We start from the raw sequence: 23,354 nt of genomic DNA on the forward strand, positions 1-23,354 counted from the left end.
ATCGGTTCAGCGGTTTAGACGTGATTGAGTAACAAAACAAACATCCAAACATTTAAACCAAACAGTCTCCTGAAGACATTAGCTGTAAGAAATGAGTGCTCAATTATGCAAGGCTAGCTATAATTACTAACAAAAATTTTGGACCAAGTTGTCTGAATAAATAAATTATTATTATTATTCTCTTTATTTATTTTTTTATTCTTATGATTAGGTTTCCATAATAGTTATAAGAAGTAAAATACAGAAAAGTACATACAAAATAAAAATATTATAAAAACCTAACCTTGTTTGCCGCCGGTAACGGGGTAGGGCCCAAGCTACCGGTGGTCAGGGCCGCAGAGTGAGGAACCTCCGGACGATGCGTGCCGTGTCCAGAAGTACCGCCTTCTGTATCTGGCCCTTGATCCAGCCATCTCGCGAGTCTCTCGAGACTTCGCTATTAGGCCGTTTGCCGAAACGACTATCGGGACGATTATTATTATTATTATTAAACATCCAAATATATTGACAAACTTTCACATTTATAATATTAAGTAGGATTAGTGGGATGCTCCAAATCATTCCTGAGGCCGAAGGGATAATGTCTAACATTCCTAACACTCGCGATTACAATCAAATGACAGTTTTTGCGTATCGAAAAATACAAACTGAGACATGGATGCACAGAAAAACCAGAAAAAGACACCAGCGCTGGTCTCTTTTTCTGGTTTTTCTGTGCATCCATGTCTCAGTTTGTATTTTCGATATGGTTTCACGGGATACCCGTAAAAGTAACAAATTTGGAGTTGAAATAAGAAATACAAAAAGACTCCAAAAAACCAATCATAGTTTTTGCGTACATTAAGCAATACGGCCTCTGGTCACAAAAAAATCAAGTGACAATCAAGAAATAAAAGACGTGGTTAAAAACTTAAGTTTATTCATGTTCATCACTTACTGTTAATAATTAACTGTCTAACTTACTCTCTACAACCCGACCAATCATTGAAAAAGTTATGGCTATTGGCTGATTTTTCGTTATTAGATTATAAAATCAAAAATTATTAAAATAAAAAAATATATATTAAATTATTGTTCATATGAACATTTTACAAATGAAAGTACAAGTAAATGACCACTAAGCTTTGTCTGCAATAAACTTTTTTTTATTTAAAACAATCCCGCCGCTGTTTTATAGAGATCTTCATAATTAATGTTAAAACGGTTTAAATATTATAATTACTATAGCTTTATTTTCAGCGAGTCAACATACTTATTCAATAGCTTGATTTAGTTATGCTTTCATACTAAAATAAGTTTCACAACAAAACTTCAGACCAAATTATTGTACTTTTTGCTGACTGTACTGTACGTCCATTGCTATCCAACCCACATAGCATGCAAATCTGACCAATCTGGCTAATCTGACCACTGGCAATGGAAATTTGACTTGCAACACTTGACTTCAGCAAACATCGCAAAAGAAATGTCAGCTTGGAAAACATTTTGATGCCATAACTTTTTCACACTTTTCGGGGCACACAATCTCTTTATTTTGGCTTTGTCTCTTGGTCAGTAACATATCTAATGTAAATTGTATCCTCGGGCTTCGGATCCTCGACCTGCGTCTCATCCAACTGGGAGCAAGCAATGGCCAGAGCTGATCCGTCGTAAGAGAAGCTTAGAGATGATACCGCCGTATTGTATCTGTGGAACTGGCAGAGGCGCTTCTTGTTGAAACCATCCCAAATGTTGACGTAGCCATCAGAGCCGCCTGTGGCAAATGTGTTGTATACCGAGTGAAAGCTAATAGCGTTTACTGGGTAGATTTTTTCAAGACCTGAAATGAATATTGTCTTTAGTAAGAGTAGGTAAATTATAGTAATATTTGTTTTTTTTTATCTTAAATAAATAGCAGTAAAGATTTAACTGTATGTTTGTTTGTAATGGATAAATATGAAAAGTAGTGAACTGATTTAAACAATTCTTTCACCTGTGTGAAGTGGACAACATGTACCTATTAGTGTTTATAATTCATGCAAAGAACAGTTTAAAAGTGACCAGTGACCTACCTCCATCCTTAATTCTGTGGCACTTAAAGGCATATTTCTTCTTCTGCACTTCAGGGTTACTGTCCAAGTATTCCACCGCAACGCGCCCCTCAATGGAACTGAGCACATACCCCTGCTTGTTGGGGAACACGCGGATGCAGCGCGTCTGGTACTTGAGTGAGGATTCCCGGCGCTGATTTACATGGCCCATGTTACGGACATCCCAGACAAAGATTTTGCGACCTGAAGTGCCAACTACGAACTTCTCGCCCACTATGCTCATGGTGTATACCTGGAAGAATTTTTGAAATGGTTTATTTTTATTCTATGGCATTGTCAGACAGTTTTATTCTTGAATTTCATACCTCATTTTAAAATGAAACAAATTAATTAAGTACGTAATTGTAGGTATACCAATTTAATTAATTATAATGACCTTTCTAAGTATTTTGAAATAAAACATATTGACTATTTAAGTAAGACATTACTGATTATTTTTTTATATCATTTTAATACTTCAATTTAATTATTCAATTATTATATTAGTAATTAATAATTGAATTACATTTACAGTTGGCCGGCTTGTGGCCTCTAACTATACTTAAAAACTTAAATGACTCAACCACACAAGTGTTGCCACACAATTTTTTCTAGTAGTAGGAAAAGGTTACACTGAAAATCAGCCCTGTGGTCCGCTACAGTTTTATGCTGAGTGTGGCCCTTATTGCGGTTTTTAGCACTAAAGAGATAATGTAATATATTTTTTTTCTTTTTTATGGTTATTATTATGTTTTATTTCTATTACCGTACATGCCATGTCAAATTTTTCCCGAATAAAAATCTTTCTTTCCTTCAAATTTGAACTAAAAGAATGACAGTAATTTCAATTACCCTTTCATTCCCCTGGTTATAGGTCCCAACACAGTTGGGTACTCTGCTATCCCACATCTTAACAGTTCCATCCCAGCTCCCGGTCAGGACAGCATTCACTTCATTGGCAAACTCCACGCAGCGGATAGCTCCCTTGTGCTCGCCCAGACTTGTCTCTGAGCCTGCATTGAGATCATACATCTTGAGTGTTTGATCGAGTCCACCACTATACGAGTGAACAGCATCCTGAAACCAACAATTTGTATTTCCATTAACATTTTTTATCATCAAACAATTTTACATTTTTGTTACATTACAATGTTTGCTAAATTACACTTTTATTACAATGTTACATTTTTCTTGTTTTTTTTTCGAGGTTTTAGTGCACCTATGCAACTATGCCAGCCTCATTGTAAGACCTGATGGCCAATTTCATTAAGCCCTTCTCCTGCTATGCCCATATTCTGTGGTTGCAAAGGAGTGCTTGATGAACCTATATATTCGAGAGTTAGGTTATAATTATACTTATGAAGTATGGTAACAATGTGTGTATTGGTACAAAGAAAGTTTTTTTGTCATCTTTGTTAAAGTAACTGTATAGCAAAAATCAAAAAAATACCATGTAGTTTCCTTACCCGAAAGCAGACGTCAAGTACTGGTAACTCGTGGTTGTATTTATGCCGCTCCAAGTTCCCGCTGACATCGTAAAGTCGAACGGAACAATCCCACGAAGACACTAAAAGGAACTGGTTCGACTTAGGAGCGAATTTAACACTTGATATCACATCCTCAGGAAGACTTTTTAGTTTAAATTCGGTGCGGGATTCCGCGACCCGCGTCACTGTCATTGTGGAAGCAATTTTGTTGGGTTTATGTTTAACCTTTTCAAATGAATTTCTCGTATGTTAAGGCGTCTTGTGGGAAATAATTCAAGATTGAAAAAGTAATTGCCGATAGTTGGAAGCAGAAACAATAAAGAAATTGACGAATTCAAGGCTCGGCTTGGCGAATTGCAATACAGACAGGGTGACACTCTTTTCTGGCCCGGATAATACCGACATGGAAATACCGACTTTGTTTTTCGTTTATTCGCCCATAGAAGCTCATGTTAATTTCTAAAGGCATGTACTCAAAAAACAGGGCCGGTATTTCCATGTCGGTATTATCCAGGCCGGGAAAGAGTGTCACCCCAACTACACACACTAAAGTCAAACCACAAAACTGACGTGATTTGCGTTTTGCTCCCGCATACTTATGCTCGATGAGAAGCTAAACAGTAAAAGATAGTGGTATTCTGTGGTTGGGAAAATTCAACAAAGACCATACTTTGAGATAAGTAAATAATATCATTACATATTTAGGTAAATCCAGAAATAATGATATAAATTATTATCCAACTTTTCTACTTTTATTCAGTTACGAATTGGTCTGTTGATAACCAAACGCAAAGATAAATTTAATTCTGCGTTCAGATATAACTGAATTGATTTCTTGTTTTTATTTTTACCAATTTCGGATCATTAATTATTATTTTCTAATAGGTAACTAACTATCCCTTAATTATTCGAATAAAAAATTATATCTTACTTTTAAATCTAACAAAGTTATTTAAATATTCAATCTTTCACAGAAATTGCGAATAAACATTTTGAATGCGACTTTTTATTGACTTGACATGTTTGTGATGAGGTGTGAAACGTACTGTGGAATCGTAGTAGATTCCGTCTAGAAATGATTTCTTAATTCGTTTATTGCGTAAAGTTTTGTGATGTTACATTTGTGCTGTTATTTATCCAGCGAATAAACCTACGAACACAATACAACAGTGCCTCAATAGAGTTATGTAAATATCAACAGAACCACCGCACCTAAGTCGATTCCAGTAGGAACGGATGGAGTGACTTCCTACTATAATAACGATGCAAACCAACCTGAAAACTAAAGAAATGTTTATAGTACGAGCTCTAGAGAAGATATTAGCCGATAAGGACATAAAACGGTCCTATCACAGTCAGTTGAAGAAGTCCTGTGAGGTAGCTCTAGGTAAGGATCGAAATGACACTTGCCGATATGGGTATCGAAATTATATTACATCGATCATGTCAGTTTTACTAATTAGGTTAGCCGTTAGCCCTGTATCGTCCTTTGCAAAAAAATAATGGTCAGATTGATTTAGTAAATGTCTGATGGCCTTGGAAGTGAAAGTAGTGGGAGGTACTATATGCCTTATCTTAAGTCATTGGAATATAATCTATTGCATATAATCTACTTACTGCCTCAGCTATTGCTGTTCATTGTGTATACTTCATTTAATATTGTGATACTTATTTTAATTAGTGGTATTGTTTGAGATTCATGTTGTGGCCAGGTAATTAGCATCTGATTATACAATCATGAGATCATGTTGCGAAATAGTGAGAGATGGCTCTCAGTGTAAAATATTGCGATAAACCTTGATTTTTTTTTTAATAATGAATTTTTATTATCGCATTAATTTCTAGGTTTTGATAGACACATAATTGTTTGTTGCAGAGGAAATTAAAACAGAATTAATAAATGGAGGTCAGCCGGAGACGTCTGAGAGTCCAACATCTGGCACACTTCCACTGCCTAAAAATGATGCCTCCAACATCATCACAGCAGAGAAGTACTTCCTACCATTCGAATTGGCCTGCCAGAGCAAAGCATCCAGGATAGTGGTCACGGCACTTGACTGCCTCCAGAAATTAATTGCTTATGGTCATCTTACTGGCAATGTTCCGGACTCCACCACACCAAGAAAACTTTTGATTGACCGCATAGTAGAGACCATATGTGGCTGCTTCACTGGCCCACAAACCGATGAGGGAGTCCAGCTTCAGATAATCAAAGCTCTCCTGACTGTCATCACGAGTCAGCATGTTGAAGTTCATGAAGGCACAGTCCTTCTGGCTGTCCGTACATGTTATAATATTTATTTAGCGAGTAAGAATCTAATTAACCAAACTACAGCCCGTGCTACCCTCACACAAATGCTTAATGTCATATTTACAAAAATGGAAAATCAGGCATTGGAATCAGAAAATGCCCCTACAGAAGTACACCACAAAATGCCTAATGGCAATGTTGTAAGCGATGATCAGAATAATCATGTCGGTGAAGAAAACAAGAGCATCACCCCAGCACCGAGTGACAATATGGATGATGTTTTAGAAGCTAAGATTATTGCTAAGCAAATTGTAGACTCTGTTATAGATAATGCTGTTACAATAGCTTTCAAGAAATCCACTGAAGAAATAAATCAGAATGTCCCTGAGAACAATGAGAATCCAGATTCACAGGACAGTGGCAGCATTTCCCATGAAAGTAATGGCCAAGCTGGAACAGAACCTACAATGACAAGAATACCATCACAAGAAAGTGTAGATGTTGCATCAGAGAATGATAATTCAGTCACTGCTAAATTCACACACATCCTTCAAAAAGATGCATTCCTAGTTTTCAGAGCCCTATGTAAACTCTCCATGAAACCACTCCCAGAAGGTACTCCAGATCCCAAATCTCACGAACTGAGATCCAAAATTCTCTCATTGCATTTACTACTTTCTATTCTACAAAATGCTGGCCCAGTATTCAGGAACAATGAAATGTTCATCACTGCAATCAAACAGTATCTTTGCGTAGCTCTTTCTAAAAATGGAGTCAGCTCTGTGCCAGAAGTATTTGAACTATCCCTCGCCATTTTCTTGGCTCTTCTGCAAAACTTCAAAGCCCACCTCAAAAAGCAAATTGAAGTCTTCTTCAAAGAAATTTTCATGAATATTTTGGAAACATCAAGTTCCTCTTTTGAACACAAATGGATGGTGATCCAAGCTTTGACGAGAATCTGTGGTGATGCACAAAGTGTTGTAGATATCTATGTCAACTACGATTGCGATTTGTCAGCTGCAAACTTATTCCAAAGATTAGTGAATGATGTCTCAAAAATCGCCCAAGGAAGGCAAGCTTTAGAGTTAGGAGCTACGCCAAATCAAGAGAAATCTATGCGTATCAGAGGACTGGAATGCTTAGTTTCCATATTAAAATGTATGGTGGAATGGAGTAAAGAGCTCTACATTAATCCAAACCTACAGACGACGCTGGGAGAAAGAACCGCGAAAGAAGACACGGATCACCACAGCATTAAGTCTCATGGAGGCTCTAGTCTCAGCCTGATCTCTACAGGATCAAGCAATGTCGGAAATAGGGAGACCTTAGATTCTCCTGAGCAATTTGAGGTATTAAAACAACAGAAAGAGGTATGGGAAACCGGCATTGACCTTTTTAATCGGAAGCCGAAGAAAGGTGTCGCCTTCCTACAGGAGCAGAGCTTGTTAGGCACTTCCACTAAGGAAATAGCTGAGTGGCTACTGACAGACGAACGACTTGACAAAACTTTTGTCGGTGAATTTTTAGGCGAAAACGACGATCATTCAAAGGAAGTCATGTATGCTTATGTTGACTCCATGAATTTTGCGAATATGGATATCGTGGCAGCTCTTCGTCACTTCTTAGAAGGATTTAGGCTCCCTGGCGAAGCACAGAAAATTGACAGGTTGATGGAAAAATTTGCGTCGCGCTATTGCGAGTGTAACCCTAGCAACACTCTATTTACGAGCGCAGACACCGTTTACGTACTCGCATTTTCCATAATAATGCTAACAACCGATTTGCACTCGCCACAAGTTAAGAATAAAATGACTAAAGAACAATACATTAAACTGAATAGCGGCATAAGCGACAACAATGACCTACCCCGAGAATATTTATCTCAAATCTATGACGAAATAGCTGGCCATGAAATTAAAATGAAGAGCACATCTAAACCTGGTAAACATATGATCGCTAATGAAAAGAAACGCAAATTTATTTGGAATATGGAAATGGAGCAAATTTCGACGGCTGCTAAAAACTTGATGGAGTCGGTCTCCCACGTCCAAACGCCGTTCACTACCGCGAAACATGTCGAGCACGTGCGGCCAATGTTCAAAATGGCCTGGACGCCGTTCCTGGCTGCGTTTTCAGTAGGACTCCAGGATTGCGATGATCCCGAAATAGCTTCCTTATGCTTGGACGGTATCCGCTGCGCCATTCGTATCGCTTGCATATTTCACATGTCTTTAGAAAGAGATGCGTACGTGCAAGCTTTAGCACGGTTCACGCTTCTCACAGCTAACTCGCCTATCACAGAAATGAAGGCCAAGAACATCGATACAATAAAGACATTGATTACAGTCGCGCACACGGATGGAAACTATTTAGGATCGAGTTGGTTGGATGTCGTCAAATGTATTTCTCAATTAGAGTTGGCGCAGCTCATAGGCACAGGAGTGAGACCACAATTTTTGTCCAGTACTGGCATCAAGCCTCAGCCAGATTCATTGAAATTCAGTTTGATGACTCTAGACCCCAGCGTCAAAGAACATATTGGAGAAACGAGCTCTCAAAGTGTCGTCGTCGCCGTCGACAGAATATTCACAGGGTCGACAAGACTTGACGGTGACGCTATTGTTGACTTCGTTAAAGCATTGTGTCAGGTGTCATTAGATGAACTAAGCCATCCCACCAACCCTCGAATGTTCTCCCTACAGAAAATTGTTGAAATATCTTATTACAACATGGGAAGAATCAGGCTGCAGTGGTCTCGTATATGGCAAGTGCTCGGCGATCATTTCAACAAAGTCGGCTGCAGCAACAATGAAGACATCTCCTTCTTTGCAGTGGATTCTCTAAGACAGTTATCAATGAAGTTTATAGAAAAAGGTGAATTCGCCAATTTCAAATTCCAGAAGGACTTTTTAAGACCATTCGAGCACATCATGAAAAAGAACAACTCCCCCACAATAAGAGACATGGTGGTAAGGTGTATCGCTCAGATGGTGAATTCCCAAGCACCCAACATAAAGTCAGGTTGGAAGAACATATTTTCAGTATTCCACTTAGCAGCTAGCGATCAAGATGAAGCAATAGTAGATTTAGCATTCCAGACCACAGGGAAGATAATAACTGAACTGTATGAAAAACAGTTCTCAGCAATGATCGACTCGTTCCAAGACGCAGTCAAGTGCTTGTCAGAATTCGCGTGTAACGCCAAATTCCCTGATACGTCCATGGAAGCAATAAGGCTCGTGAGGTCCTGTGCGTCAGCGGTCGGGGCTTCACCCCAGCTGTTCACGGAACACGCGGGGTTAGAGAGCGAGCAAGGCGCGCCCGAGGAAGACCGAGTGTGGCTGAGGGGATGGTTCCCTCTATTATTTTCCCTATCCTGCGTCGTGAGTCGATGCAAACTGGACGTCCGCACGCGCGGGCTTACCGTCCTATTCGAAATCATAAAGACCCACGGGGAATCGTTCCGTCCTCACTGGTGGAGAGATCTATTCAATATTCTGTTCAGGATTTTCGACAACATGAAGTTACCGGAACACCAGCTGGAAAAGAACGAGTGGATGACCACGACGTGCAACCACGCGCTCTATGCGATCGTCGACGTGTTTACGCAATACTTCGATGTGCTCGGCGCCTTGCTACTCGAAACTTTGTACGCTCAGCTGCACTGGTGCGTGCAACAGGACAACGAACAGCTCGCGCGCTCCGGGACTAACTGCCTCGAAAACCTCGTCATCTCCAACGGTATGAAATTCGACGACACCACATGGAGCAATACCTGTCAGATCATGTTGGATATCTTCAACAGCACGCTGCCCTCGGCGCTGCTGACGTGGAAGCCTGAAGAGGAGGACGAGGCGCCTGCGCGCGGGATTCTCAAGAAGCCCCAAGCGGATGACGCTCGTTCGAACAACAGGGTGTTCAACAGTCTCCTAATCAAATGCGTGGTTCAGTTGGAGCTGATACAAACAATCGACAACATCGTGTTCTACCCAGCCACGTCTCGCAAGGAGGATGCGGAGACGCTCGCGCTGGCGGCCGCGGAGCTGACGGGCGGCGCGCCCGGCGGCGGCCAGGAGTGCCAGCGCGAGGAACAAGGCATGTACCGTCTGCTGAGCTCGCCGCATCTCCTCCGGCTGGTCGACTGTCTGCTCTGCAGCCACCGCTTCGCGAAAACCTTCAACACCAACAACGCGCAGCGCAACGTTCTCTGGAAGGCGAACTTCAAAGGATCCGTGAAACCAAACATGCTAAAGCAGGAGACGCAGTCCTTGGCGTGTGCCCTCCGGGTACTTTTCAAGATGCACGGGGATGAGTCGCGGCGCGCCCACGCGGCGGCCGTGCAAGCGCGACTCCTGGCAGTCTGCTGCGAAGCTCTGGAGTACTTCACGGCGCTCCAGCACGAGGCGCACCGCGACGCCTGGACATCCATCCTGCTGCTCATTCTGACCAGAATATTGAAGATGCCCGATGAGAGAGTGAGTACAATACAGATTTTACTAACTATTTTACCTATACTCACACCTGTGCTATGAACGATTGCCCTCCATTCAATTTGGCTTTTTATTTCTGAAGATTAGTCGACAGCAATATTCAGGCATCGTCCTACCTAATAGAACGCGATGCGACCATCGCGTGTGCGCGCGATCAAACATATTGAACTCGATAGGTGTCCTAACTGACAATCGCGCGATGTCCCGAAGACGATGTCTCATAATGTTCCTATGTCAAACAAATATTCAATCTAAAAGTCAAAGTGAACCAACCATCAGCTGAAATTATCAGATTATTATAAAATACCTTTTTAGGGTTCCGTAACTCAAAAGGACACACGGAGTCCTTATAAAATCACTTTACTGTCATCCATTTGAGCTGAAATTAATATCAAATGCTCAAGTCTGCCACCCATTGGAGCAGTGAAAAAATCAAACTTCTAAGTTAGCGCAATCAAAAAATACAGTCATTAAAATGGTGTGAAATTGCCGTAACCGAAAAACTTATAAGGTACCACTTCCGGTTGACCTAGATACTTGAAATTTGGCATGATCATACTACGAGTGCTTTCGGAAAGACAGCGGCCGCAAGAAACTTGGCGAAAGTTTTTTTTTTAAAGCGAAACAAAAATTATATTACAATTCTTTTAACTATTACAAGCGTAATACAAAATTAAAATTACAAGTAGGTATATTAAAGCTAAAAAGTTATAGGTAGGTATAAAAAAAAAAATACAGGGATGTACGGGGTCCCTTGGTTAATGGGATCTACCGATCATGACAAAATGAAGGTGATCTTGGGTTGTGTTATTGAATTAGGTATCATTATAATCTCGTTAAGCTATGAGCTTATGACAATCTAACCTAAATGTGCCTACATGTACCTACAGAGATAACTATTTATGACAAGTTAACTGTTTAGCCAGATTAACAATAATTAGGACTAATCAAACGAGACGTTACCTACTTCAAATATTTGTTGTCAGGGTCAGACTAGACCTGCCGGCCTCGGGGAGCGTCATGGTTCCGCGGTCCCATGGCGCTCCCATAACCGCAGTGGACAAACGCCAATGTGTTATTAATGGGTATGCTCCCTAAAGTTAAAAAGCCCCACACAACTTTCCACGGAAGGCATGCGTAAAGCATTTGCACATTGCAAAAAGTTCAATATCTCATCTAAGAACTATCGCTAGAAAACCTGATTTCAAATTAAAAACCGCATTCAAATCGGTCCACCCGTTTAAGAGCTACGGTGCCACAGAGCGACACACAGCGGTCAAACTTATAAAATCCACGTCCAAAGCTAGGTACGATAAATACATAGCGGTCAAATTCAGCCCGCGCCGGGGTCGCTCTAACCAGGTCGTCAAATATAAGCGTCGGGGTTTAAAAAAGGGCTTCCGGCCAACCCACAATAACCCGGACCCCAGTAGGGACCCGGCGCCTTGCTGGCAATCGGCACCGCTCTGGTGGAAACAGCCGAGCGGAACGAGGCCAGGTAAAGGAAGTTTCTACTGGTTCATGAAACACACATTCCTCGCAACGCAACACATCCTCGCCCATTTCTGGTTGAAACGTAGCCTTTTAAAACCGTTACCGTACCTACTTACGTTATATGACCTGTACCACTACCATGAGTTTACAGTGACCGTACTCGATAGCGACGGCGTAAATTATTTGTAGAGGCGCTGTACCATTCTCCACACCAGTGATTCCCAAAGTGGTCCAGTTGGACCCCCAGGGGTCCACGGGAGACTTGCTGGGGGTCTACGTAGGCGTGAACAAAAAATGGGGGTCCATAAGATGTTAATGGGGGTCCACGAAAATTTATCTGCTTTTGATAGTAAAGAGCCAAAATGTAAGCATAGTTTTTATAAGGGCCTATCTACATTGTTTTAAGTACCTAACTAAGCAGATAATATTTTAATAGGGCAAGAACTCAGAAGCGACACAATTTTTATTTTTTGGCGACTTTAAGAATGTGGTAGAAATGTAGCAGCAGGGGGTCCACCGAAACCAGTAAAATTTTGAAAGTGGTCCACGAGAAAAATAAGTTTGGGAACTACTGCTCCACACGAATAATTTACACCGTCGCTATCGAGTACGGTCACTGTAAACTCATGGTAGCGGTACAGTTCGATACTCATTATTGTATTTAGGTACTATCAAGGTGGAAATTGCTCTCGGCGACCTTCTGCATACAATCCGACAAGGTCATCGTTCCTAGCGCGCATTTTCGGCTCTTTTCTTCATAGCCTAAATTGAATAAGATACTTTGACTTTGGCGGCCATAAACGTCTGTCTTAACTGATGAGCTAGGTAGCGTAATGCTGGTATTTTGTCTCAGTGTAGTTTTGTATCGTACACGTACCTATAAAAGAGCTCATGTGAGAGTTTAGATTAGATAACAATAATTGATTTCCTAATTACTTGATTCTACTAGAGTATGAGTTGAGGAAAACTGCGGTTTAAGAGAGTCATTTGAGGATGACGCGGGTTGAATACCTAGACTAGACCGTTGTTAAATGGCATCTAATAAAACTATTTCTTAAGTATTAACGCCAAGGGAGAAACGTAAATACTTACGTAGAATAATTAACTACAAAAATACTGTAAATCTAGCATTCAAGTTATATTCGTGGTGATCTTAATAATTGAAATAGACATACGTATGGCCGGGGTCAAACATTATGTTTAGACTTTACTACCTTTACGCTATCACTTCGTCTTTGAACCTGTATATTAAATTGCCAAGAAGGTGTAGTCAAAATATGAAAAGGTACTAAAGTGTACCGATATCTTAGACCTTGACTGTACCTACTACTATTAAAATACTTATATGATTCGTGAAACCTTCGAACGGTCTCAAAGAACACTGCACTCTAAAAACTACATAAATTAAAGAACGTTTAGCGAAGACTTTTTTTCGACAAGTCTTCTATGTATTAGAAAAATTCCTTCATTAGAAGGTTCTGATAGTTGTCGCTTCAAAACAATGAATCACTGATAAGAGCACTATCGGACTTAGTGTTGTGTGCTCAGATTGATAAGCATCATTATTATAGAATTCCTAAGATTTAAATGCTAATCAACAAATCTTATTGAACTTTCATGAGCTCTAAATCTGAGGCCATATTGTACGCGCTGATGTTCGCGATCGCATTCGCTATCTCTTTCCACCCTCGTCTTCTACCATATAACAGAAAGAAGTAGTGAAAACGGTTGTTATTCAATGTGTGCTAGACAAAGCCTTTTATTACTTAGCTTGAATCGATGTCCCACGGGCAATGATCTTCTGCATGGTCTTCTTCGAACCTTCTTCCCTTCCGATATTTAGTGGGTAGTTTGTTTTCGTTTAAATAGGTATCTATCATTTCACCCATTCCACTAATATTATAAATGCGAAAGTTTATAAGTCTGCTTTTACGTACTACCTCTTCACGTTTAAACCAACCGCTGAACCGATTTAGATGAAATTCGGTAAACAGATAGTTTTGAGTCCCAGGAAAAGACAAACAAAGGATAGTTCCATCAATCCCTATAATTATAATACGTCCCACTGCTCTCAGAAAGGGCAAGGCTCCGTTTCCATCCAGAGATGAGGAATATGTTTTTCATGAGCCAATGAGAACGCTTCATTTACCTCGTCTCGCTCCGCGCAGCTGTTTCCACCAAAGATGTGCTGTGCGAGGATAGGTAAATGTAGGTAGGTATTGATTCATGAAAAACATTAATCGCACGCAATACATCCTCGGATTTTTTTGTTTCCAACGCAGCCTTAATGAATGCTTGTTTTCAGTTCGCGGCGCACGTGTCCCGATACTACCCGCTGCTGTGCGAAGTGACGTGTTTCGACGTGAAGCCAGAACTGCGGTCGGTGCTGCGCCGCGTGCTCCTGCGCATCGGGCCCGTCTTCAACATCGTCGCCCCCCAATAACGAGAGATCAACAGATCGATCCCAACATGGCCTTATATTTTTGTAGGAATATGACATGGTTAAAAATACGTTTTGATTCTTAAATTTTAATGTGACATTGACAGTACTTCAGTAGTATTCAAAGTGATCTATTATAAATAGGGTGTAGTCTTACGTCTAATTTATTATTTTTCATTGTCGGTTAAAAAAAATTAATTGTATTATAATTATAAAGTATAGACGTTTTACCTATAAATTATTGCGTTAATCTGTATATTTGAAAGTTTTTATAGTCTGGGAGCTGATTCACTCGCCGCCATCATCGCTTCTTCTCTTTTCCGGCTAGACTGATCTGACTGTGATCGCTTATAGTTTCCACAGCTTTTCATGTTATACTATACTTATTGATGGAGTGATTCAGACCGCACGCGACTAAAGTTATTCCTATGAATAAAATTATACATTAATATGGTTGTGTTTTTCTACTGAATCTTGAGACCTTCAATGGACCTCTCAAGAGAGTCTATATCCCAGATAACAAGCTGTCCATCCATGCCTGAAGTGCTAAACTTCTTAGTACAGGCTTTAGTCCCCTTGTACAAGTTAATACTGGTTATAGCATTCTGATGGATGGAATCAAGAAAAGTATCATTGGTCTCAATACGAGCCTGGCGATCTAGAGACTGGAACTTCTTCATAGCAGACAAGCCTCCAGACTCCTTTCTCTGAGTATTATCCAGTTTGGCAACAAACTTCAAAGTGTCCCTGTCATGGCAGTAGAGCAATGGAATGCAGCTATGGCCTGCCACAACCAGGGAGTTATTGGTCACCCAATTACATCCCAAGAAGGGCAGATATTCAGTCTTCAGTTTAATGACAGCTTTTCCCTGAGTAGCATCAGCTACATTGATGGAGCTGTCATGTCCAACCCATGCAACCTTGTTTCCATCTGCAGAGAATGACACATTGTGCACCCATCCACCTCCAGATGGGGAGTTGGGGAACTCGGCCAATAACTGGCCTAAAGGCAATTTAGTTCCCCAAACATTAGGGCCAGGTTGATCTTCAATATCCTTGATATAAGCAGAGAAAACCCTGACTTTGAAGTCCGCTGACCCTGCCACTAGGAGCATGTTGTTAGGGTGCCAGTCCAAGGAAGTCACAGTGGAACGAATGGGCTTCTTAATATGCTTAGAGACCCACCAATTATTCTCCTTCTCAAAGTAGCAGATTGAAATCAAACGGGCTCCGGAGCCGACAGCAAACTTGTTCTCCATGGGTGACCATTTCACACAAGTGGCTGCGCGATTGATTCGAAGCAGCACAAGAGTGGTGCTCCATTTTCCATCTTCTCCTTGGGTCCAGACATAGGCATTTCGGTCTACAGAGCAGGTTACAATGCGGTTAGTATTGGGAGCCCAGTCAATACCCATGACTCTCAAGTCATGTTCAGCCAAGTTGTTGGTTTGCTTCCAATCATTGCCATCCTTTTGGTAAATATGTACTTCGTTGTTGTTAGGGGAGAAGGCAATTTCTGCAAAGATAGAATAAATTATTAGCAACAAAAACTTCCAAACATCAAAAAGGCCAGACAAGCACTGATGTGATGAGAGTGAGATATATTTTATAAGGCATGCAGAGGATGGTTCACATTCAGGCATATTTGTATAATTTTAAGAAATTTCATCCCTTAAAACTGCGAGGCGGTGGCCTACGCCGCCAGTAGTTTACGCTGCCTCTGCCTGCTATCAGGCAATATGAGGTCTACAGGTTTAAATAACACAAAACAAAGTCAAAGAGAAGAAATTGAAGTAAATTCTGATTGGACTTGTTCAAGGAGCCTAAAGACCACAAAAATCTGCATCCCAACACTTCATTTATGAGCAAATAATTATATACTTACGAGTCCTATCCTTGTTCCAGGCATGGCAAGTTATAGGCGCGCATGAGTCACCGAACGTCAGCGTTTGAGACATTATGGTGGTCTGGAACCTCCCTGGAAATACACAATAAATACTGGTTTTCCGATCCAAGTGTAACAGTTGACCGTAATTTCAAACATTTTAAAGAAATTTACCTTAATTTTTACAGGAAATACTTAAGATTGATGAACCCGAGGTGTAGCACTTGCTATAAGAAATTCGTGGACTCTGGACAGTCAACACGAATTTCAGTAACACTGTGTTAACACAAGGTTTAAATTGATTATTTTGAGATGCAAATTAGGGCAATAAATGCATCAATTTTTGAAATATTTCTCTACGAATGTCGATGAAATGATAACACCCAACCACAGACTAATAAGAGATACACTCTGATACACCCAACTCGATGATGTGACATGACGATAGAAAGTTCGCTCGCTGTTTCCGATCGTAATAAAACAGTCGGTATGGTAAATAAGTAATTTACCTTTTTTCGGTATTTAACGGTTTCGCTTCCTTAAAATAAAAGTGTGGAGTTCAAATTTTAGTCCATGGCAATGAAAAAAAAACTTACAAGTGTCTATGGATTATTTCAATGAGGGCTATCGTTTTTTGTCTCACTAGATGGCGCACTGTTGCGTGAGGTTTTTAAGTATGGCTTTCAAAGTCTGTTATTACGGAAATGATGTAGCTTTAATACCTAGACTAGACCGTTGTTAAATGGCATCAAATAAAACTATTTCTTAAGTATTAACGCCAAGGGAGAAACGTAAATACTTACGTAGAATAATTAACTACAAAAATACTGTAAATCTAGCATTCAAGTTATATTCGTGGTGATCTTAATAATTGAAATAGACATACGTATGGCCGGGGTCAAACATTATGTTAAGACTTTACTACCTTTACGCTATCACTTCGTCTTTGAACCTGTATATTAAATTGCCAGAAGTTGTAGTCAAAATATGAAAAGGTAGGTACTAAAGTGTACCGATATCTTAGACCTTGACTGTACCTACTTCTATTAAAAAACTTATATGATTCGTGAAACCTCCGAACGGTCTCAAAGAACACTGCACTCTAAAAACTACATAAATTAAAGAACGTTAAGTGAAGACTTTTTTTCGACAAGTCTTCTATGTATTAGAAGAATTCCTTCATTAGAAGGTTCTGACGTAGTTGACGCTTCAAAACAATGAATCACTGATAAGAGCACTATCGGACTTAGTGTTGTGTGCTCAGATTGATAAGCATCATTATTATAGAATTCCTAAGATTTAAATGCTGATCAACAAATCTTATTGAACTTTCATGAGCTCTAAATCTGAGGCCATATTGTACGCGCTGATGTTCGCGATCGCATTCGCTATCTCTTTCCACCCTTATCTTCTACCATATAACAGAAAGAAGTAGTGAAAACGGTTGTTATTCAATGTGTGTTAGACAAAGCCTTTTATTACTTAGCTTGAATCGATGTCCCACGGGCAATGATCTTCTGCATGGTCTTCTTCGAACCTTCTTCCCTTCCGATATTTAGTGGGTAGTTTGTTTTCGTTTAAATAGGTAAGTACCTATCATTTAAACCATTCCACTAATATTATAAATGCGAAAGTTTATAAGTCTGCTTGTTACCTCTTCAGATTTAAATGTTTGTTTTTCATGAGCCAATGAGAACGCTTCATTTACCTCGTCTCGCTCCGCGCAGCTGTTTCAACCAAAGATGTGCTGTGCGAGGATAGGTAAATGTAGGTAGGTATTGATTCATGAAAAACATTAATCGCACGCAATACATCCTCGGATTTTTTTGTTTCCAACGCAGCCTTAATGAATGCAATGTGTTTTCAGTTCGCGGCGTACGTGTCCCGATACTACCCGCTGCTGTGCGAAGTGACGTGTTTCGACGTGAAGCCAGAACTGCGGACGGTGCTGCGCCGCGTGCTCCTGCGCATCGGGCCCGTCTTCAACATCGTCGCCCCCCAATAACGAGAGATCAACAGATCGATCCCAACATGGCCTTATATTTTTGTAGGAATATGGTTAAAAATACGTTTTGATTCTTAAATTTTAATGTGACATTGACTGTACTTCAGTAGTATTCAAAGTGATCTATTATAAATAGGGAGTAGTCTTACGTCTAATTTATTATTTTTCATTGTCGGTTAAAAAAATTAATTGAAAGAAAGAAAGAAAGAAAGAAAATACATTTATTCACAACACAAGACAACAAAATTATTAGGTACAAAAAAAAAAAAAAAAACAACACAAGGTATGTGTCATTGCGGTTGTGAATCGGACACTGGCTCAGCATAATGCTGAAGCGTTAAAAACACCCCAGCGCTGATTTTCAGCCAGCACCGTCGGCAACCCTCGGGCCGTTATAAAGACATACTACACACCATTAACTACATAAAACTACATAAATAAATAGATATTTTGTAAACTATAAAATGAATTTATTGTGTGACTTTAAAAACATAAAAATAAATGTATTAGGTACGTAGATATACATAATTAATTATACAACTATTATTATTATGCACTCACTTGCCAAGTATACACCCTAACGCGGGCTAAAAAGAAAAATTAAATTAAAGAAAGAAATCGAAAAAACAAAAAAGCAGTTTTGAGAAATAGTGCTGGAAAGGAGAGGAATTAAGATTTTTGAAATGCCAACAAATAGCCTTTAAGCTTTCGCCCAAAGGTGTACCTGCTAGTCACTCCGAGGATGGGAGGGGGAATATCATTCCAGCACTTAGACGCTGCAAATCTGAAACTGCCCCGAAACGCCGCCGTCCTGTGCGGCGGCACAATAGCCTTAGATCTGCGCACACTTTTTGACCATGTGATTTTTTCAAAGAGGTACGAAGGCGTCTTGTGCCGCACTACACCAAACAAAAGGGTCGCAAGGTGCAAGCGCCTGCGAGCGTGCATTTTTAGCAGATCGGCAGCGTTCAAGTACGGAGTGACATGGGACCGAGGAGGGACTTTGAAACAAAAACGAGCACATGCGTTTTGAACTCGTTGAATCAATCTCCTAGAACTACCAAGTATGCAACTATCATAAACAACATCGCAATAGTTCAATCTAGACAATACTAGCGACTCACACAGTTGGACACGCAAATCCACACTGAGGTAGTCACGAATATTGTAAAGAATCCGGAGGCGATAGAAGCAGCTGCTAACTAACTGAGCTATATGGCTCTCAAAACGCAACTCGCCATCCATAGTTAGCCCAAGATTTCTAGCTACATCTACCCTTTCTATTGGTTCTCCCATGATAGCAACATCCCTGGCAGCCAGATTTTTCAAAGTATTGCGAATCTGATGCTTAGATCCAAATATAAGATACTTAGATTTTTGGGGATTAAGAGCCAGACAGCTCCTCTGCGACCAAGAGAAAACGCGATCAAGGTCTGCATTAATGTTCTCCACGCCATTGGCCGCATCTGAAGGCATACTAGATGCATAAAGCTGCAAGTCATCGGCGTAAAGATGGTATTTACTGCTCCTTATACTAGAAACGATATCGGCGCTATAAAGTATAAAGAGCAGCGGACCCAAGATCGAACCTTGCGGCACTCCTCTGCTAACAGAGCTAAGGGAGGACCGCAAAGCACCACCATGCATTCCGCGCAGCTCAACCGCTTGTGCTCGGCCAGACAAGTAACTGTCAAACCACTTAATCGCCGTAGCATCAAATCCATAATATGACATCTTAGATAATAGCAAGGGCAAATTGATGCAGTCAAAAGCCCTAGAAAAATCCAAAAGAACCAAAATGGTACTTCTACCAGCATCCCTCGCCTGTAAGATGTTATCGACTACGTCGAGTAACGCAGTAGCAGTCGATCGACCCTTGCGAAAACCCGACTGTAGTTCAGGCAAGATGCTGTTTTTCTCTAGGTATTCCGACAGCTGATCACAAATCACCCTTTCCACTATCTTCGATGTACAAGGGAGAATACTGACAGGACGGAGGTCAGATAGGTCGGCCGGGTTCGGTTTCTTAGGTATTGGGGTCACGCGAGCGTATTTCCAATCTTCCGGAAATGTCATAGTCGTAATACTTCTGTTGATAATGTATGTCAGAATGTCAGCAGTCTTCGAGAGTGTCAAATGAAGCATGTCAATAGAAACCGAGTCCAGTCCCTTTGCTGTAGATTTTATCATAGCAATAATTTTAGCTACAGTCGTCGAAGTCGTTGTTGTTAGTTTAAAAGTCGAGTCTCCGTATCTGTGAAATTCGAAGAAAGTCAAGTCTGACATAGCCACTTGTGACTGCCCTGGGACGTTAAGAAAATGGTGATTCATTAAGTCAGGGTCATTAAAATGCATAGGTAGGTCGTTTTGTAATTGTGGCTCGGGAAGAACTGCGCGTTTCAAATTTTTCCAGAGAGTCTTACTGTCAGTAGTATCATTAATATGTTGTTCGAAAAAGGCACGCTTCTCGTTGTGTATTGCTGCAATGACGAGGTGCTTCAGATCCAGGTAGTACTGCTTATGCGAGTCCAATTTCGTTCGCTTAAATCTCGAGTGTGCTGCGTTTCGTAAACTCATCATAAGCCTCACATTACTGGTGAGCCATGGTTTCGGTGCCTCCTTCATCACAACCGTCTTCTCCGGTGCATGTATGTCAAAAAGTCCCAGTAGAAGGTCATTAAAACGTCTTACCACTTCATTAACGTCTTCAAGGCGATTAATTGTATTATAATTATAAAGTATAGACGTTGTACCTATAAATTATTGCGTTAATCTGTATATTTGAAAGTTTTTATTGTCTGGGAGCTGATTCACTCGCCGCCATCATCGCTTCTTCTCTTTTCCGGCTAGACTGATCTGACTGTGATCGCTTATAGTTTCCACAGCTTTTGATGCTATACTATACTTATCGATGGAGTGATTCAGACCGCACGCGAGTAAAGTTATTCCTATGAATAAAATTATACATTAATATGGTTGTGTTTTTCTACTGAATCTTGAGACCTTCAATGGACCTAAATTAAATAAAAATTGTTTATTAAAGGTAACCTTATTAACATTCAATGAATATCCAGCGGCCCCACACTAGGCAATGTCTGTCACGTGGCGGCCTGATTCGGTTTTAAAATAAATAAACAATAGGAAAAATTACTTAGTATTAGCTGATTACATAAAGTGAAATATAAGGCCTTTAAATATATATATATATATATATATATATACAAGAACTTAGCTATCAGTTTAATGAAGAAGAGATAAAGCACAAATGCATGTATTGTGTGTGTGTGTATGTGTGTGTATGTGTGTGTGTGTGTGTGTGCGTATGTGTGTGTGCATGTGTGTGTGTGTGTGTGTGTGTATGAGTGTGAGTGTGTGTGTGTGTGTGTGTGTGACCTCTCGAGAGAGTCTATATCCCAGATAACGAGCTGTCCATCTATGCCTGAAGTGCTAAACTTCTTTGTACAGGCTTTAGTCCCCTTGTACAAGTTAATACTGGTTATAGCATTCTGATGAATGGAATCAAGAAAAGTATCATTGGTCTCAATACGAGCCTGGCGATCTAGAGACTGGAACTTCTTCATAGCAGACAAGCCTCCAGACTCCTTTCTCTGAGTATTATCCAGTTTGGCAACAAACTTCAAAGTGTCCCTGTCATGGCAGTAGAGCAATGGAATGCAGCTATGGCCTGCCACAACCAGGGAGTTATTGGTCACCCAATTACATCCCAAGAAGGGCAGATATTCAGTCTTCAGTTTAATGACAGCTTTTCCCTGAGTAGCATCAGCTACATTGATGGAGCTGTCATGTCCAACCCATGCAATCTTGTTCCCATCTGCAGAGAATGACACATTGTGCACCCATCCACCTCCAGATGGGGAGTTGGGGAACTCGGCCAATAACTGGCCTAAAGGCAATTTAGTTCCCCAAACATTAGGGCCAGGTTGATCTTCAATATCCTTGATATAAGCAGAGAAAACCCTGACTTTGAAGTCTGCTGACCCTGCCACTAGGAGCATGTTGTTAGGGTGCCAGTCCAAGGAAGTCACAGTGGAACAAATGGGCTTCTTAATATGCTTAGAGACCCACCAATTATTCTCCTTCTCAAAGTAGCAGATTGAAATCAACCGGTCTCCGGAGCCAACAGCAAACTTGTTCTCCATGGGTGACCATTTCACACAAGTGGCTGCCCGATTGATTCGAAGCAGCACAAGAGTGATGCTCCATTTTCCATCTTCTCCTTGGGTCCAGACATAGGCATTTCGGTCTACAGAGCAGGTTACAATGCGGTTAGTATTGGGAGCCCAGTCAATACCCATGACTCTCAAGTCATGTTCAGCCAAGTTGTTGGTTTGCTTCCAATCATTGCCATCCTTTTGGTAAATATGTACTTCGTTGTTGTTAGGGGAGAAGGCAATTTCTGCAAAGATAGAATAAATTATTAGCAACAAAAACTTCCAAACATCAAAAAGGCCAGACAAGCACTGATGTGATGAGAGCGAGATATATTTTATGAGGCATGCAGATGATGCTTCACATTCAGGCATATTTGTATAATTTTAAGAAATTTCATCCCTTAAAACTGCGAGGCGGTGGCCTACGCCGCCAGTAGTTTACGCCGCCTCTGCCTGCTACCAGGCAATATGAGGTCTACAGGTTTAAATAACACAAAACAAAGTCAAAGAGAAGAAATTGAAGTAAATTCTGATTGGACTTGTTCAAGGAGCCTAAAGACCACAAAAATCTGCATCCCACCCAACACTTTATTTATGAGCAAATAATTATATACTTACGAGTCCTATCCTTGTTCCAAGCATGGCAAGTTATAGGCGCGCATGAGTCACCGAACGTCAGCGTTTGAGACATTATGGTGGTCTGGAACATCCCTGGAAATACACAATAAATACTGGTTTTCCGATCCAAGTGTAACAGTCGACCGTAATTTCAAACATTTTAAAGAAACTTACCTTAATTTTTACAGGAAATACTTAAGATTGATGAACCCGAGGTGTAGCACTTGCTATAAGAAATTCGTGGACTCTGGACAGTCAACACGAATTTCAGTAACACTAATTAGATTAGATAAGATTCGATTTATTTATTACCTAATGAAAAAATACATTATAAATACATGTCAGGTAATTATAAGAAATTCACAAAAGGATCGTCAAATTGTATACAAAATAATAATAATAATGTGTTAACACAAGGTTTAAATTGATTATTTTGAGATGCA

The 23,354-nt window shown here is 40.4% G+C and overlaps 4 protein-coding genes across 5 annotated transcripts; 1 reads left to right on the top strand and 3 right to left on the bottom strand.

Moving 5' to 3' along the window:
* Positions 1–902: 902 nt before the first annotated feature.
* Positions 903–3,966, bottom strand: Bub3 (mitotic checkpoint protein Bub3). Its single transcript, XM_074090613.1, has 4 exons — positions 3,536–3,966; positions 2,922–3,146; positions 2,052–2,322; positions 903–1,819 (listed from the first exon to the last, which is right to left on the bottom strand). Exons 1-4 carry the CDS (start codon positions 3,746–3,748, stop codon positions 1,530–1,532), a joined length of 999 nt encoding a protein of 332 aa, XP_073946714.1. The 5' UTR covers positions 3,749–3,966; the 3' UTR covers positions 903–1,529.
* Positions 3,967–4,569: 603 nt separating this feature from the next.
* Positions 4,570–14,682, top strand: Sec71 (ADP ribosylation factor guanine nucleotide exchange factor Sec71). Its single transcript, XM_074091558.1, has 3 exons — positions 4,570–4,943; positions 5,433–10,282; positions 14,097–14,682. Exons 1-3 carry the CDS (start codon positions 4,820–4,822, stop codon positions 14,232–14,234), a joined length of 5,112 nt encoding a protein of 1,703 aa, XP_073947659.1. The 5' UTR covers positions 4,570–4,819; the 3' UTR covers positions 14,235–14,682.
* On the bottom strand, positions 14,305–16,562 carry Arpc1 (Actin-related protein 2/3 complex, subunit 1A). The gene is made up of 3 exons (XM_074091561.1): positions 16,291–16,562; positions 16,117–16,209; positions 14,305–15,747 (listed from the first exon to the last, which is right to left on the bottom strand). The coding sequence occupies exons 2-3, from the start codon at positions 16,187–16,189 to the stop codon at positions 14,696–14,698; spliced, it is 1,125 nt and encodes a 374-aa protein (XP_073947662.1). The 5' UTR covers positions 16,190–16,209; positions 16,291–16,562; the 3' UTR covers positions 14,305–14,695.
* A 1,822-nt stretch (positions 16,563–18,384) lies between these two features.
* LOC141430700 (actin-related protein 2/3 complex subunit 1A-B-like) lies at positions 18,385–23,204 on the bottom strand. 2 transcript variants are annotated; one of them, XM_074091560.1, is made up of 4 exons: positions 23,086–23,202; positions 22,912–23,004; positions 21,515–22,538; positions 18,385–21,135 (listed from the first exon to the last, which is right to left on the bottom strand). In XM_074091560.1, the coding sequence occupies exons 2-4, from the start codon at positions 23,000–23,002 to the stop codon at positions 21,108–21,110; spliced, it is 1,143 nt and encodes a 380-aa protein (XP_073947661.1). In that variant the 5' UTR covers positions 23,003–23,004; positions 23,086–23,202; the 3' UTR covers positions 18,385–21,107. The 2 variants fall into 2 exon arrangements, with proteins under 2 accessions (XP_073947661.1, XP_073947660.1); XM_074091559.1 differs by having other exon boundaries at positions 18,385–22,538; positions 23,086–23,204.
* Positions 23,205–23,354: the final 150 nt, after the last annotated feature.

Source organism: Choristoneura fumiferana, chromosome 8, assembly GCF_025370935.1.
Source record: "Choristoneura fumiferana chromosome 8, NRCan_CFum_1, whole genome shotgun sequence".
In the NCBI taxonomy this organism is placed as follows: Eukaryota; Metazoa; Arthropoda; class Insecta; order Lepidoptera; family Tortricidae; genus Choristoneura; species Choristoneura fumiferana.